Source organism: Lutra lutra, chromosome 13, assembly GCF_902655055.1.
Source record: "Lutra lutra chromosome 13, mLutLut1.2, whole genome shotgun sequence".
Taxonomy (NCBI): domain Eukaryota; kingdom Metazoa; phylum Chordata; class Mammalia; order Carnivora; family Mustelidae; genus Lutra; species Lutra lutra.
Window position 1 is genome coordinate 94,701,553 of NC_062290.1, and position 14,586 is coordinate 94,716,138.

The following is a 14,586-nucleotide window of genomic DNA, read 5'->3' on the forward strand; positions in this document are numbered from 1 at the left end:
GGAGGCAGGTGGTAGGAAGGGCAGAAGCAGCTCATCCTGGCAAACGGAGTGTGGACAGCACAGGATGGCCTCCTTACGCTGCCAGGGGAGGCGGAAGGGTACCAGCCTGTAGCCCACTCTCCCCTGTTGCGTGCAGACCTGAATCTAGGGCTCTGGGTCTCAGGACAAGGCGACCATCCCCCAAGCTTGCCCTGGCTTTCCCGGCCTTCTGGGCAGCCAGACCACGCGGCGTCCACGGCGGGGAGAACCGTCAGCCCCAGGCCCCACCGGGGAAAGATGTGCACTGTCTCCCCTACAAGAAACTGACCCCCGGCCCTCACCACCCGGAGGGCTTGCTTCTCTCCAGCAGGCCTGGGTTCAGAGCAACCCCTCCCAGTCCTTCTCCATAAAGTACTTCCTCGCGGTCATTGGTTGGCCTCATCCGCGGTTTTGTTGTGGCTCCCAAGTCCCAAATTGCAAGTCTCTGCTGCTCCCCAGTAAACTCCTAGTTGGTGGTAAAATAACTTGTTTTTCAGGTCAGTGCTACCATCTAGTGCAGAGCCAGAGCCGGGGGGCAGGCGGGGGGCGGTGGGCGGGGGTGTCTGGCCCACCCAGAATGCCCAGCCTTGGCCGCTGGACAGAGGCTGCCCCCCACTCAGGGGGCCTCATCCTCAGGCCCGGAGGTAGCTGGCCTCTCCCCTGTGGCTGGGGCATACAGGGGAGCTGGACCCTCCCATAGGCCACGCGACCCCCAAGCCATGTCCATTCCCAAGCCCACGCGCCACCTAGGACTTCAATGTTCTGACCGGCGACCTAAACTGACGCCCACTCTCCCCCAGGAGACCTGGCCAGACCCAGTCTCATTCCCCCTCTACTTCAAAGACCACCTGAGTCCACACCCCAGACTCTCTGCCATCACTCAGACCCTCGGCCTTCCCCGCCTTCTCTCAGGTCCCCCCAGCCCCACCCCTCCTGCGAGCTCGTCCCAGCCCCTTCGCCTGTCCCGCCCAGGCTCCGCCCCGTTCGCCCCCGCCCCTCCGCCCCCGCCCGCGCGTCCTGCAAGGCTCCGCCCCCTCTTCGCTCCACCTCCCCCAGCGCGCGGCCCGCGTAGGCTCCGCCCCTGTTCGCACCCGCCCCTCCGCCTGTCTCACGCGGGTCCCGCCCCCGCCCCCACGCACGTCCCTCACAGGCTCCGCCCCCTGCTCGCCCCGCCCCCCGCACGTCGCGCGCAGGCTCCGCCCTCCCGCTACGGGTGACCTGCCAGCCATGGTGAACCTGGGCCTGTCCCGGGTGGACGTCGCCGTGGCCGCCAAGCACCCGGTGAGAACGCCGGCCTGGCACGCGGGCCCCGGACCTCAGAAGCTGACTTGAGCGCGGCGGGTGGGGGCTCGGTGGCGGGCTACCCTCCTCAGGGAAGGGAGACAAGGCGGGAGGACGCTCCCGTTGTGGGGATCGGGGCAGCCTGGGTGGACATGGAGGCAGGTGTGGGCAAGCCCCCAGGCCCTCACGACGCGTGGTCCCGCTCCCCGCGGCCCGAGTGTGCCCGACGGCGGGACGGAGGGCCTGTGAAAGACGGGGGGACTGAGCCCTCACCCCTCCGCCACCGCAGGGGCTGGGGGAGTACGCCGCGTGCCAGTCGAAGGCCTTCGTGAAGGGCATTTTCAGCTTTGTCGCAGGTAGGCTGGGTCCAGACGTCCTGGGGTCCGGACAGACCTCACCTTCCCGTCTCACCCGAGTGCCCAGCAGGTGCCGTCCGGTCCCCGTCCTCGGAGGCTGGGAGCCTGACCGCTGCTGTGGGCGCCCAGGCGGTGGACAGGCTGGCCGATGGGGACCTTGGCTCTGGCAGGCACCGGCGCCGCCTTCGGCCTGCAGATGTTCGTCCGGAGGAAGTTCCCGTACCCCTTCCAGTGGCACGTGCTCGTGGCCGTGGGTGGGTACCCCAGGGGCTGTGCCTCCCGCTTTGACACGCACCCGAGTCGCCAGAGGTGATGCTGGCTTTCCGGCGGGGGGGGGGGGTGCCCACTGGGGTGGGGAGGCCGTGGTCCCGCGCATCCCCACCTCCTGGGAGGGGGTCCCAGTTCTCGGGGCGAGTCCTGCCAAGCCCACCAGACCCTCTGCCGGGAAGAAGCCTGGGCCCAGGTCCCCTTTCCCTGAGAAGTGCAGAGGCCCAGGCCCACAGCCCAACTGGCCCGTGGCCCCTGCTCCCCAGTTACAGGCTCGGTGGCCAGCTACTGGGTGACCCGAGTGGAGTCGCACAGATGCAGCAACCTCTGGCTCTTCCTGGAGACGGGGCAGCTCCCCGAAGACAGGGGCGCAGGTGAGAGGCCAGAGGGTACTGGAAAGCAGGACCTGAGGCTCTGGGGCCAGAGGTTCTGGCAGGCAAACCCGCGGCCCAAGGTATAGACCGGACAGGGCCTCTCCCCTCTGGCCTGTCCATCCTGGAGGGTCTGAGTGTAGCATGCAGCAGCCAGACCTTCCTGAGCCCCTTGGGCAGGAGGGAGGGCAGGATCAGGAGGGTGGACACCCCAAGAAGAGGTCAGCATCCCAAGCTGCTGACCTCAGGCCTGTGTCCATCTGGTGAGCGGCTTAGGCTGTGGTTCCAGCTGTCTCCCTTTGCCTCCTACAGATCGGCACAGCTAGGAGAGCTCCAGCTGGGGCGCAGAAGACTTGGGGCCGAAGACTTCTAGAACATAGCCCTCAGGGCCTCGTCACCTCAGGCTTGCCCTGCCCCCTTACACAGGCCCTCCTCACACCCTAAGGTGACCCAGCGGTGTCCCCTGCGGACAGTCATGGGAGGTCTGCCAACCCTGTGCAAACCTTTGCTACTGCCCAGGTCACACCAGAGGGGCTGTCCCTGCAGTGGTTGGCCTCCCAGAGGGCAGTGAGAAACATGGTGGACGCTGAGAGCTGGAGAGCATCAGAGAGGCCCTGGGCACTTGGTGGAAGGGACTTCTGCAGGCCCTGGTGCTCTGACACTCCCTGTCTGGCCCTGGCGTCCCCCACAGTCCGAGGGGACAGCTGCTGCAGGGGCATGCTGCACAAATAAATGCTTTGCCTTTTCCCAGCTGAGTTCTAAAACCATCGGGAAGGGGCGCCTGAGTGGCTCAGTGGGTTAAGCCTCTGCCTTCAGCTCAGGTCATGATCTCAGGGTCCTGGGATGGAGCCCCGCATCCGGTTCTCTGCTCGGCAGGGAGCCTGCTTCCCTTCTCTCTCTCTGCCTGCCTCTGGGCTTACTTGTGATCTCTGTCTGTCAAATAAATAAATAAAATCTTTAAAAAAATAAAATAAAAAAATGCAACCATTGGGAAGCAGGTCAAAGCAGTAAGAAAATAGGAGACAGATGTCCCCTCGGCGCCATACACTGACACTGGAGGGCAGTTCCCAGCACAGCCCCAGAATCCAACGGTTCCGCAGGCCTTCCCACACGGGGTCTGCTTGCACACATCCAGCCATGAAGGAGCAAAGCAGGGGTGTGCGGCCGGGTAGCGCCTGGCCCCCGGGACTCAAGGCACAGGAAGTGGCCATGCCTATCCACCTACCATTCCAAACACACCTGTCAGATGAAGTCACTTCACTCCAGGCAGGGGGAAGTAAAGGGTGGAGGGCGGCCAGAGCTAGCTTACTGGAGTTCCGTCCACAGGGAGGGAAAGCTCTAGTGGGCACGACTACACGCCGCCCCACACACCCAACGGAGGGAGAGGCAGCGATGACGTAAAAGCTGGGCAAATCCATCATCCTGGACAGCTGCCCTCCTGGTCACACCGAAGGCCCACGACCTGGAGCCATGCTGCTCCAGCCCCAGCCCAACTCCTGCACCTCCCGGCCTAGCCGGTCATTGAGAAGAACGCTGAGTGCCTACTGTGCACCAGGGAATCGGTGCGTGGGAAGGCAAAGTCCGAGATAACCATGGTGTGAGCGAGCGAGGGTCGGGGTTTTCTTTCATGTAATGGTCCAGGTGGGTGATCCAGGGCTGACAGGTACTCAAGGCCTCCCTCCAGTCTGCCCCCTGCTGTCCCTGCTGTCCCCCCTGCTGTGGCCTCTCTTCCGGGTGCACCTCATGGTCTCGGGCAGCTGTGCCAGCTCCAGCCATCGTGCCTTCATCCCAGTCACTAGGGAAGAGGACAGTTCACTCACCACTTGGGCTTACCCTCCATCAGCCAAAATTAAGTCATGGGGTACACGCCTAGGAGGACCGCCTCGTTCTGGGCAGCCATGTACCCCACTAAAGTTCAGGGGCTTGAGGAACAAGGGAGAACCAATACTGAGGGACAGCAAGCAGGCTTTGCCTGCCGCCCAGGGAGAACAGGGGGCAGGGGGATGCCTATGACTGGTCCTTCCAAACCCCTGAGGCCTCAGAGGGATGGCAGAAGGTGAGCCTGTGGTTTTAAGTGGGATGGGACTCACTTTCTTAAAAAGTGGCAATGACCAGGAAGTGACCCCTGTGTGGGGTCTTAGCCTGAGGGCCATGGTTATGAACTGCGTGTCCCGAAATTTACACATCACAGCCCTAACACCCAGGACCTTGGAATATGACTGCATTTGGAGACAAGGCCTTTAAAGAAATGATTGCATTAAAATGGGTGGGGAGCCCTGATCCCGTCTGGCCTGTGTCCTTCTGAGGGGAGGACACAGACATGAGCAGAGGGACGAACTTGTGGGGGCGCAGCGAGAAGATGGCCGTCTCCTAGCACAGGAGGAACCAGCCCTGCCAGCACTCCGATCTCAGACTTTCAGCCTCCAGGATATGAGACAATAAATTTCCACGGTGGCAGCCACACGGGCTGTGGCACTCTGTTATGGCAGCTCCAGCAAATTCATGCAGCGTGGCCGGAAACAGTAACCTAGCTGCTATGCACCCCTGGGATCCCAGGCTGTCAGGGGTTCAGGGCATACAACTCCAAGAGCAGCGTGGGCTGGGGTGACCCCTCCCAGAGTAAATGACACCTAGAGCTAGACCCAGGAATTCCCCAAGGAGGCAGAGGCATAGCAGGACAGGCTCCAGGCAGCAGGCAAAAGGCAGGGAGAGGTGGGATCTCACAAGCCAGGTCGTCCAGGGTGTGGAGTCTGAGCCTGGGGTGTGGTGAGAGAACGGAGATCCCATAAGGCAGAGGTGGGAAGTTTTAGTTAGGAGACTCAGTGGAGGACAGCGTGGAGGTGTGGAGGGTACGGGGGGCTGGTGTGGGGTACAGTGTCAAACCACCACAGATCACGTCCTGTGGAAGGCACCTCCTCCAATACCCCCGAGCCGAGAGCAGCCATAAGACACACATCCAGGGGACAACCCCCCAGGCTCGCTCGGGGCAGTGGGTGGGGGCAGGGCGGGCCAGGATCGCCAGGGTTCCCTGAACTGGACATCGAGAACCTTGGCCCCCATCACAATGGGTGGAGATTCCGGGGACAACCTGAACTGCGGGCAGTTCTGCCGAGCAGGCCCAGCACAGGGAGGGTGGGAGGTGCAGAGGGGCCCGAGAGGACTCCGAGGGCCACCATGAAGACGCGCAGCGAGGCAGAGACGGACGAGCAGATCCAGGAACTGAAGACAATCACTCGGCTCCAGGGTGAGCCGCCCCCAGGGGACCACCCTGCCTGGCCTGCCTGGCCCCTTCCTGGGCTCAGAGGCTCTCAGATTTAACACAGGCCAGTCCAGGGCAAACAAGGGCTAGTGGCCACCCCCCCCCCCAAACAGACCTACGAGAAGGGACCAAAGGGGCTGCCACGCAGGGGGGCTTCAAAGAGATGTGTGAGCACCGCGAGCCCCAAAGCTGGAGGAGACAGGAAAGGACCCACCTGTTTCCCTGGCCCGCGGGTCTGGAAGGGATCCAAGGATGTGCCCCGCACAGCCATCCCCATAAACACCGTTGAGCCAGGAAGCCGATGACCCCGAGCGGTGGGAGGAAGGACTGCGCCGTGGGATCAGCGGGATCAGCGTTCTCCTGCCTGCCCCGGTGTGGAGCCCCCTCAGCTCGGGGATCCAGACCCGCCCACATTCTGGCCCCCTGGCCTCTGCCCCTTCGCCCCCACTCCCTACCCCAGAGCAATGCCGGGCACTGCAAATCCAAGCGGTAAAGGAGAAGACGGCCAAGAACAAAAGCACGCTGGCCCTCCTGCGCAGCAGCATCCGTCGCGGGACCCAAGACTGGGCTTTGGCCAAAAAGGTGAGCAGTCCCGTCCTCTCCCTGCAGACCCCTGGCTGGGGCTGGGGGGCAGGGGCATGCACTGCTGCAACAGTCCCACACTCAAGTAGAGGGCAGGCACCTTCTCTTCTCCTCCCTCCCCTGCCCTTCTGGAGCCAGGGGGCATCCTGGGGAGGGGCTTCCCAAGACCTGTTCCCCTAGCTCCAGTCACTCCCAAAAGTCTGGCAGGCAGGGTGGGCCTGACTGGGGTCCTTTTGGGGGGCTACCCCCTACAGCACAGGCCCCTCTCTCTGGCCTTGGAGGGGAGACCTGGGTCCTCTTCTCCAGATTCCCATCACATCTCAGCTGGAATGGTCTGGATGGGGCCTTGCTGTTGGGCTAGCACAGGGTAGAAGAGGCCAGGGGAGAATGCCTGGAAGGATGGGGGTCTGGGGGTACACACAGACCCCAGCTCAGCCACTGCCGCTCTGCAGTATGACCAGGAGACCATTTCCAAGGCTTGCAGGAAGGACGTGTCCATGAGGCTGGCGCACGGCCGCTCCTCCATGGAGGTAAGGTGGCAGGGGGGGGACCCCTCGGCCTCGCCCAGCCAGTGCGCACCTCCCACTACCACCACTAAAGGGCGCTGCGGAGCCCGTCCCGATCCCGGGGTCCCGCCCCTCCAGCCCCGCTGCGAGCCGGCTCCCCGCGCACACCCACGAGCGGGCCGTGTCCTCCCTGACCCAGGTGGCGCGGGAGAAGCTGCGAAAGTACGTGTTCGACCGCGTGAACGCACACAACGTGCTGATCCACCTGGCGCGGCGGCGGGGCCGGAAGCTGGAGAGCCTGCAGCTGGAGCTGGCCAGCCTGAGGAGCCAGCCGGCCGCCACCAAGGAGGAGCTGCACCTGCTGCAGGTGGCGGGGGCGGGGCCTCGGGGGCGGGGCTAGGTGAGACACCGCCCTCCCCGGAAGAAAGCGCAGCCTCCAGGTGGGCAACCGGGTGGTGTGTCCCTAAGCCCAGTGTGCCCTCGGGCCCCCCCAGGTCATCCGCCAGCTGGAGAACAACATTGAAAAGACCATGGTCAAGATCACCACAAGTCAGAACATCCACCTGCTGTACGTGAGCCTGCTGGACTACCTGAAGAAAGTGAGCCCCTCACCCCAGCCCCCAGCCCAGGGAAGCCATCTGGCCGCGGGCGCCGGGGGTCTCAGGACCCAGACTAGGTGCAGGGCTGGCATCTCAGTGGGGACAGGAGCCTCCGGGCGGGACCACGCCCCCTGCTGCCCCCCCACTACCCGCGGAGGGGAAGGGCTGCAACTCCCTTCAGGCCAGTGTGCCCCAAGGACAGACCCCTGCTTTGGGACCCCGCTGAGCAGGGGCACGGTGTACCTGTCTGGACACTTGTTATTTGCTACTTCAAAAGGCATATCATGGGATGTATCAGAATTGTGTGGGTTTTCTCGCGTGTATTTGATGGCTCAGCGTTGTGTTTTGCCCCATTCTTTGTCATTTGCCTGGCCTCTGAGGGCAAAAATGGGTCCTGAGCCCTCAGAAAGTTCCCTGTTATAGAGGACAAGCCACCTCTGAGCAGGCCGGTAACCTCGAGCTTGCTGCTCACTTCTTCCAAGCCGGCTACCACCCCCCCCCCCCGCCCCCAGGAGAAGAGTCCTGAAGGAAGCCCCCAGGGTCCATGAGTCCCACTGGGAGGCAGGGCCTCTCTCCATGGGGAGGGGGAGGGTGAGGAGACAGGGGGGCTGGACGGGGGTGCCATGGTGCTGCGAGGAGCGGGGTGGCAGGAGGGGCAGGGACAGTGAGGGAGTTCTCCCAACTCCCTCATCCTGAGGCTGGTGCACGGGCAGCCAGGTGGGTGGCCGGCGGAAGTGTGGTGGGGGCGGAGGGTGGTGTGGGCACTGCAGCTCTGCTGGCTGGAGTCACAACCCTCTGGTTCCCGCCGGTGGCCACAGAGCCAGGCACTGAGGTCCTCCTGCCTGTCCCTCTTGGCCCGGCGCCCTGTTCCTAGACACCCAGCTGCAGGCCCTGCCACCTTGCCTTCCTGGGCTCCTCACAACCCTGCGCCCGCTGCACTCCTGGGTCCAGCTCTCCTTCATCTGGGAGCATTATGTCCCCCCAGGGGCATGTTCTTTGCAGAACAGACACATTGTTTTCTTAATTGGGCTCCACGCCCAGCGTGGATACCAGCATAGGGCTTGAACTCACAGCCCTGAGATCAACACCTGAGACGACAGCAAGAGTCGGATACCCAACCAGCTGAGCCACCCAGGCACCCCAGAACATAGGCATTTAAAAAAATAACTCCCATAGGCATCTATGTTAAAAAAAAAAAAACTAGCAAAGATTCTACATTGTAGTAACCAGTAACAAGATACTAAGTCAGATATATTGGGTATTTATGAACCTGGCTCTGAGCTCAATACCTCGTTATACCGTCTCAACACATTCTGACAGCTACCTTCCGAAAGAGCCATTATCGACAGATGGGGACACTCCGAGAGGTTAAGTGGCTTTCCCGAGTTCCCACAGCCGGCTGGTCAGGGCAGCCTTGGCCTTGAGCTCCGAGTCTCTGACCACACATCTCTGTGTTGAGCCTCCCTGCCTCACTTCGGACAGCAGCCAGTCCCTAGCAGCAGGCTCCCTGGGTTGCGGTCACTCCTCCCACAGTGGGACACCCCATCGCCATCCTCGGGGCTCACGCAGTCTAGGATAAGGAGTTGGGGGCAGGCATCATCCACTCTGAAAGTGCAGCATCTGGTTGGCCACAGGCCCTGCTCTTGCCTTTTTTTTTTTTTTTTAGATTTATTTATTTTTTTTTTTTCCTTAAAGATTTTATTTATTTATTTGACAGAGAGAGATCACAAGCAGGCAGAGAGGCAGGCAGAGAGAGAGGAGGAAGCAGGCTCCCTGCTGAGCAGAGAGCCCGATGCGGGGCTCGATCCCAGGACCCCGAGATCATGACCCGAGCCGAAAGCAGCGGCTCAACCCACTGAGCCACCCAGGCGCCCCTAGATTTATTTATTTTAGATAAAGAGTGTGCACGGGAGAGTGCAGAGGAGGGAGAGAGAATCTTAAGCTCTGCACCCGGCACAGAGTCCAACTTGGGGCTTGATCTCACGTATGACCTGAGCCAAAATCACAAGTGGGACACTCAACCGATGGCATCATCGGGCGCCCCTGCTCTTGCCCCGTTCAATGCAGGAGCTGACCGGGTACCCCATGGAGCTGGACAAGCTACAGAATCTGGTGGACGACTACTGCTCAGAACTGTCAGACATGACAGTCATGTCCCAGGATGCCATGATGATTACAGATGAGGTCAAGGTGAGCTCAAGCCCCACGGCTGGGGGTCCCACAGGGCTCCCTTGCAGACCCATCCGGCCCAGGGTCCACAGGAACACCCCAGACCCACAGAGCCTGCCATCAGTGGCTACCCCACGAGCCTGCTCTGCTCACACATGATGGCCCTGGACACAGAGGGTCCCACCAGGCATGGGAGCCTGAAGGGAGACACAGGAGGGATCTCGCCTGGCCCAGGCAGGGACCATCCCGTCACCCAGTCTGCCTGCCAGTCAGGCATGCTTCATCCTCACGAAGGGACAGCGTACCAAGCCATCCAGCCATCCATGAAGAAATGTCACCACACCATTGGCCTGTGCTGCAGAGAGAGGAGTGGGTGACGTGGGGCCATCCTGGGGCACTTACCTGCTCAGGGAGGCGATCCTTGAGTGGGGCTCTGGAGGTTGGAGATTCCCAAGCCCTGGAGGTTGAAGGACAACAAAAGTCCTGGGGCATAACCAGGCCAAAGGGGGAGCAAGTGGCTGGAGCAGAGAAGATGCAGAGGAACGGAGTCTGCGAGTGTGGGGAGGCAGATGTGGCTGGGGTTTAGCTCCTGGCCCCCCACCCAACCTGGAGCTCTGGGAGGAGACACAGGGGTGATGGGATCAGATCTGCATTTCAAAACCAGGTGTGGTCCGGCTGCAGAGACAGAAAGGAACCACAGTCCAGATGCTGGTCGCCTGGGATGGGCCAGTTGTAGCCCTGGGTACCTAAAGTCAACCGGGCTCAGAAGTCTCTCATGGTCACCCAAAGGAGTCTGGTGCCGAGCGAGATGTGGTTGGGGAGTGGGAGAGCCCCATCCAGGATGCACAGACAGGTGCGGGTGGATGATGGGTTTAGCCACTAAAATAGGACATGTGGAAGGAGACAGGGTTTGGGGGAAGATGTCAGGTTCCTTTTTAGACAGGTGGAATCACTCCCCATTGAGTGAGTTCTCAGTGGAGCCCGCCAAGGCAGCGGGGAGCCCAGGCACCAAGAGAAATGGGAGCCCCGAGCCCTGGCTACGGCTGGGGCCAGCGACTCCAGCAGAGGAGTGGAAGGGGAAGGCGGCATCCCTCAGAGGCCGGGGAGAGGGGAGAGGCCAGAGAGGAGGGTGGGAGGCAGGAAGGCTGTTGAAAGCTATCAGGCAGGAGCATTTTAGGAAGACGGGCGCAGCCGAGAGCCTCCAATGCTATTCCCAGATCTGAGAGATGGGACTGAAACTGAATACTGGACTTACACCACGGGGTCTTGGCGAGACATGACCACGCCCCACCTCCCCTGTCCCCAGATGAACATGCGGCAAGGGGAGGCGACTTTCATCCAGGAGCGCAGGGCTCGCGAGAACCAGCTCAATCAGCAGAAAAAGTTGATTGACAAGATCCACACGAAAGAGACCAACGAGAAGTACCGCCGGGTGAGTCCCCGTAGGATCCCCACTGCAGCATGACAGACACTGGGTGGCCGCTCCCCAGCAGAGGGCGCTGCTCACCTCATCCTCCCCTTCCCACTAGGGCCGGCGGGACCTGGACTTCCCCTCCAATCTGATGGGTACAGAGACCGTGAAAGGTGAGCGCTCAGCTCTCTGCCGCCCCCAGCCAGGGTCCCAAGAGGCCAGCAAGGGCTCAGGCCACCCAGTCAGGTCTCTGTAAGGTCAGGTGCACCTGCAGCGGCAGGGGCGAGGGAGCCTCCCGCCTCTCCCGGCTCTACCTGCAGGGGCTGAGTGCCAACAGCCACGGCCCGCAGCCTTGGGCTCGCTGCCAGGTGTGGTCAGGACCCCAGCTTCTCCGCTGTCCCATGGTACCCCAGGGCTCCATCCCCCAGTGATTCCCCAGAAGGGACAAGTCCGGCCCCCTGGACCCTTGGGCTGGTGTTGAGAAGCACCGCAAAGCCCCCATACCAGGCTGTTTCTGGACGGAGTCGCCCTGGGGCACCCTGGAAGGGCCAGCTGGGGGGGGGGGCAGGACAAAAGTACAGGCAGGTCTGATGAGTCCTGCCCAGCTCTCTGGCATGCACAGACGTGTTTGGTGGCCTCGAGCCGAGCTCCCACGCTCTTCCTGAATGCTGGCCACCTTCCTCTCTGCTCTTACCAGTGAGAAAAAGAGAGACCTCCAAGGCGGACATCAAGTACCAGACAGATGTGACCGCTTTGGTGGAGAAAGTGAAGACAGCGGTGCGGTGCTCCCACCTCTGGGTACCTCTCCCTGGCTCTCCTGAGGGAGGGTGGGAGGCAAGGAGCCCCTGCCCCAGCCCAAGGCCTGGCTGAGCCTCCTGAACGAAGGGACACAGAGCCGCCACCCCCACGGCTGAGAGTGGAGAGGTGCCAGCGTCTCCGAGTCACTTGCCAACGGCTGCTCGGAGCCTGCTGGGATTTGAGGATCCAAGTGCCGAGACCCCCACCTATAATTCCATCCCTTCCCAAACCCCTAGGACATGAGAGGCCGCCTCTGCCTGGCCCTTCCATTTAACCTGATGTGGGTTTATCATCAGTAAGCCTTAGTTCCCGTCCTTGGCCCTGACGTGAGCTTGTCCATCCTCAGACAAGTGGCTCCGAGCGCAGCAGTCTTTGAGGGGCGCTCTCCTGTCTCTACCTTGGCTGTCTGCCCTCTCGGCTTGTGGTATGGGTCCCATGTGCTGACCTGCAGAGAGCACTGGGCCCAGTGCCTGGCCACAGTCACTATCATCCCGACCATGGGGAGGCGCCCAGAAGAAACCAGTCCCGGTCTTGGGGGGGCTTGTGCCCACCGGGCCCACACCCGCTTGCCCCCACGTTGGCCTCACCAGGACATCGCTGGCCAGTTCCTGGCTCAGAGGAACACCGAGGAGAACCTAGAGCTGCAGACGGAGGACTGTGAGGGGCGGCGGGCGAAGTTGGAGGCTCTGATGAAGAAGCTGGAAGTGGAGCAGGCGATCCTGAAGTTCCGTGAAACGCCCGCCTCCGCCAGGTAGCCCGCCAGGCCCCAGAGCCCCCGACGGGGCCCTCGAGAACAGCCCATGTGCGCTGGGCCCGGCTCGGAGCCAAGAGCGTCCACTGCCGACGAGCCAGCAGGGACCTGGCAGGTGGACTGGGGCACCCCAGCCAAGGGGCGCCACACGCCCACGTCTGAATTCCAGAGTCCCTGAATTTAGCACAGCACCTAGCTCGGGGCACCTTGGCCCGAAATCTGTGCCACCATCCTTCTCAACAGCTTCAAGTCCGTGGAGAAGAAAATGAAGGACATGCTAAGAGAAGAGGAAGACAGACTCCAGCTGGCCTACTCCAGCATGACCAAGAGCCAGAAACTGCTGCTGACCGTCCAGACAGGCATCGACAACCTCTTCATCCGGCTGATTGGCATTGCCCTGCCCACAGCCCAGGTGCCAGCTGTGGGGGTGGGGGGTTGGAGCTGTCTGCAGAGGTCCTGGGAGAAGCCAGAGGAGAGACAGGACCCTCCTCCCGGCCCACAGAAAGAAGTGGCGCTCTCCGACAGCCTCGACATGTTCGGCAAGCTGGCTTACTGCGAAGCAAAGCTGCTGTACCTGGCCGACAGAGTGCAGACGCTGTCCATCACCGAGGAGGTAGCTGGAGGCTGGGTGTGCCCACCGGCCCCCGTTCCCCTGGAGCTGACAGTCGCCTGTGCCCTGCAGGTTGACACAAAGGTGAGGGATACCCTAGAGACCTCGACTCTGAAGGAGAAGCACAACACCAGGGTCAGCTTTGAGGACCTGGAGGACGATATGATAGGTACAGCCTCGGGGCTACCCAGCCATGGGGAGGAAGGGAGGAACAAGTGGCAGATGGCTCCGTCTGACTGGGACAGCCTGGAGGCACAGGGCCCCGGGGTGGGGAGGGGTGCAGTGCCACAAGGACTGAGAGGGTGTATGCCCCGCACCCACAGGATTATAATTTAGGGAAGTGACAGTGAGGAAACAGAAGCTGATGCCATTGAAAGGAGAATTTGTAACATTTCCTGAACATGTGGGAGCATCACTGCCTTGGGGGGAGTCCAGAGAGGAGTGAGGGAACGGCCTAGGCCAGAGCCTTTCTTGGAGTTTCCGCAGGAAAGAGCAGGTGGAGGACAGGGAAAACAGCTTCCGATGGGCTGAGTAATGCTGGGGGCGTGGGGCACAGGAGCTGTTCCCAGTTGCCTGGTGCCCGACCCTGTGTTGATTTAGAGGGAGAATATTGGCTTGGTGTGAGAGTTTGATGAGGAAGGGGGTTGGGAGGGGCGCCTGGGTGGCTCAGTGGGTTAAGCCTCTGCCTTGGGCTCAGGTCTCTGGTCTCACGGTCCTGGCTCTCTGCGGGGCGGGGAGCCTGCTTCACCCCGCCCCTGCCTGCCCGTCTGCCTGCTTGTGATCTCTCTCTGTGTCAGAGAAAGACTCTTAAAAAAAAGAAAAGGGGGCCGGGGGAGTGGGCTCTGAATCAGTCGGTTTGCAAGCGGCCAGCCTTCCGCCTCGGTAAGAATGGGCCCTCCGAGTGGCAGCCTCTGTCCCCAAGCCCGTAAGGCCCCTAATGCCAGCGCACCAGGAAGAGAGGAATTAAGAAAAAGTGGCCAGCCTGTGGCCCCGGGAGGCACGCGCGCTGACCGAGCCGGAGCGGAGGCGGGCGCCCTCCTCCTCGCCCTCCTTTCCAGAAACCTTCCAGTTCGCGGACGTGGACCACAGCTACGTGCCCTCGCGCGCCGAGATCAAGCGGCAGGCCCAGCGGCTGCTGGAGGGCCGGCTCAAGGCGGCCAAGAAGAAGAAGAAGTAGCCCCCGCCCCGGCCCCGCCGGCTCTTCGTTACACAAATAAACATTTTTCCAGGACGGCTGGGGACACCGGGGACGGCAGTCTCGGCACGAACCCGGCGGCCGCAGAAGTGGGGGTCACGCTGGGAGGCGGGCGGAAAAGTGGGATATTGGGTGTGGGTCCGGGGTTGAGGGGTGAGTCGGGGGTGGGCCCAGCGAGGACGCGGACGGCCGTGAGGCCCACCCCGAAAGCAGGGGGACAGCTCCGAGGACCGGCCGGCCGACGTGGCTCCGCTCCCACCGCCGCCCGTGCCCTCTCGCGCATGCGCGCGCTTTTGCGCTGCCGCCCGGCCAGGGCGCGCGACGCGCTCCTTAGCGCCAAGTGCGCATCACTCGCGTGTCGCCGCGCATGCGCGCGCCCTCTTGGCCCTCGCGGCGCCCCGTAGCCGCGCGCC

The 14,586-nt window shown here is 62.3% G+C and overlaps 2 protein-coding genes across 20 annotated transcripts; both read left to right on the forward strand.

The window, feature by feature from the left end:
* Window positions 1-1,177: 1,177 nt before the first annotated feature.
* On the forward strand, window positions 1,178-3,043 carry TMEM141 (transmembrane protein 141). Of its 16 annotated transcripts, none has more exons than XR_007122173.1 (5): window positions 1,179-1,299; window positions 1,589-1,655; window positions 1,785-1,909; window positions 2,189-2,296; window positions 2,606-3,043. XR_007122173.1 is itself a non-coding variant. In XM_047699003.1 (5 exons), exons 1-5 carry the CDS (start codon window positions 1,246-1,248, stop codon window positions 2,664-2,666), a joined length of 429 nt encoding a protein of 142 aa, XP_047554959.1. In that variant the 5' UTR covers window positions 1,179-1,245; the 3' UTR covers window positions 2,667-3,043. The 16 variants fall into 16 exon arrangements, 14 of the variants coding, with proteins under 14 accessions (XP_047554971.1, XP_047554959.1, XP_047554958.1 ...); XM_047699003.1 differs by having other exon boundaries at window positions 1,826-1,964; XM_047699002.1 differs by having other exon boundaries at window positions 1,180-1,299; window positions 1,726-1,909.
* A 592-nt stretch (window positions 3,044-3,635) lies between these two features.
* Window positions 3,636-14,414, forward strand: CCDC183 (coiled-coil domain containing 183). Of its 4 annotated transcripts, XM_047698995.1 has the most exons (14): window positions 3,638-5,537; window positions 6,013-6,134; window positions 6,587-6,664; window positions 6,840-7,007; window positions 7,135-7,239; window positions 9,307-9,429; window positions 10,715-10,840; window positions 10,938-10,992; window positions 11,517-11,617; window positions 12,208-12,368; window positions 12,612-12,780; window positions 12,871-12,981; window positions 13,051-13,147; window positions 14,037-14,414. In XM_047698995.1, the coding sequence occupies exons 1-14, from the start codon at window positions 5,468-5,470 to the stop codon at window positions 14,153-14,155; spliced, it is 1,605 nt and encodes a 534-aa protein (XP_047554951.1). In that variant the 5' UTR covers window positions 3,638-5,467; the 3' UTR covers window positions 14,156-14,414. The 4 variants fall into 4 exon arrangements, with proteins under 4 accessions (XP_047554950.1, XP_047554948.1, XP_047554949.1 ...); XM_047698994.1 differs by having other exon boundaries at window positions 3,636-5,537; window positions 12,871-13,147; XM_047698993.1 differs by having other exon boundaries at window positions 3,637-5,537; window positions 12,612-12,981.
* The last annotated feature ends 172 nt before the right edge of the window (window positions 14,415-14,586 follow it).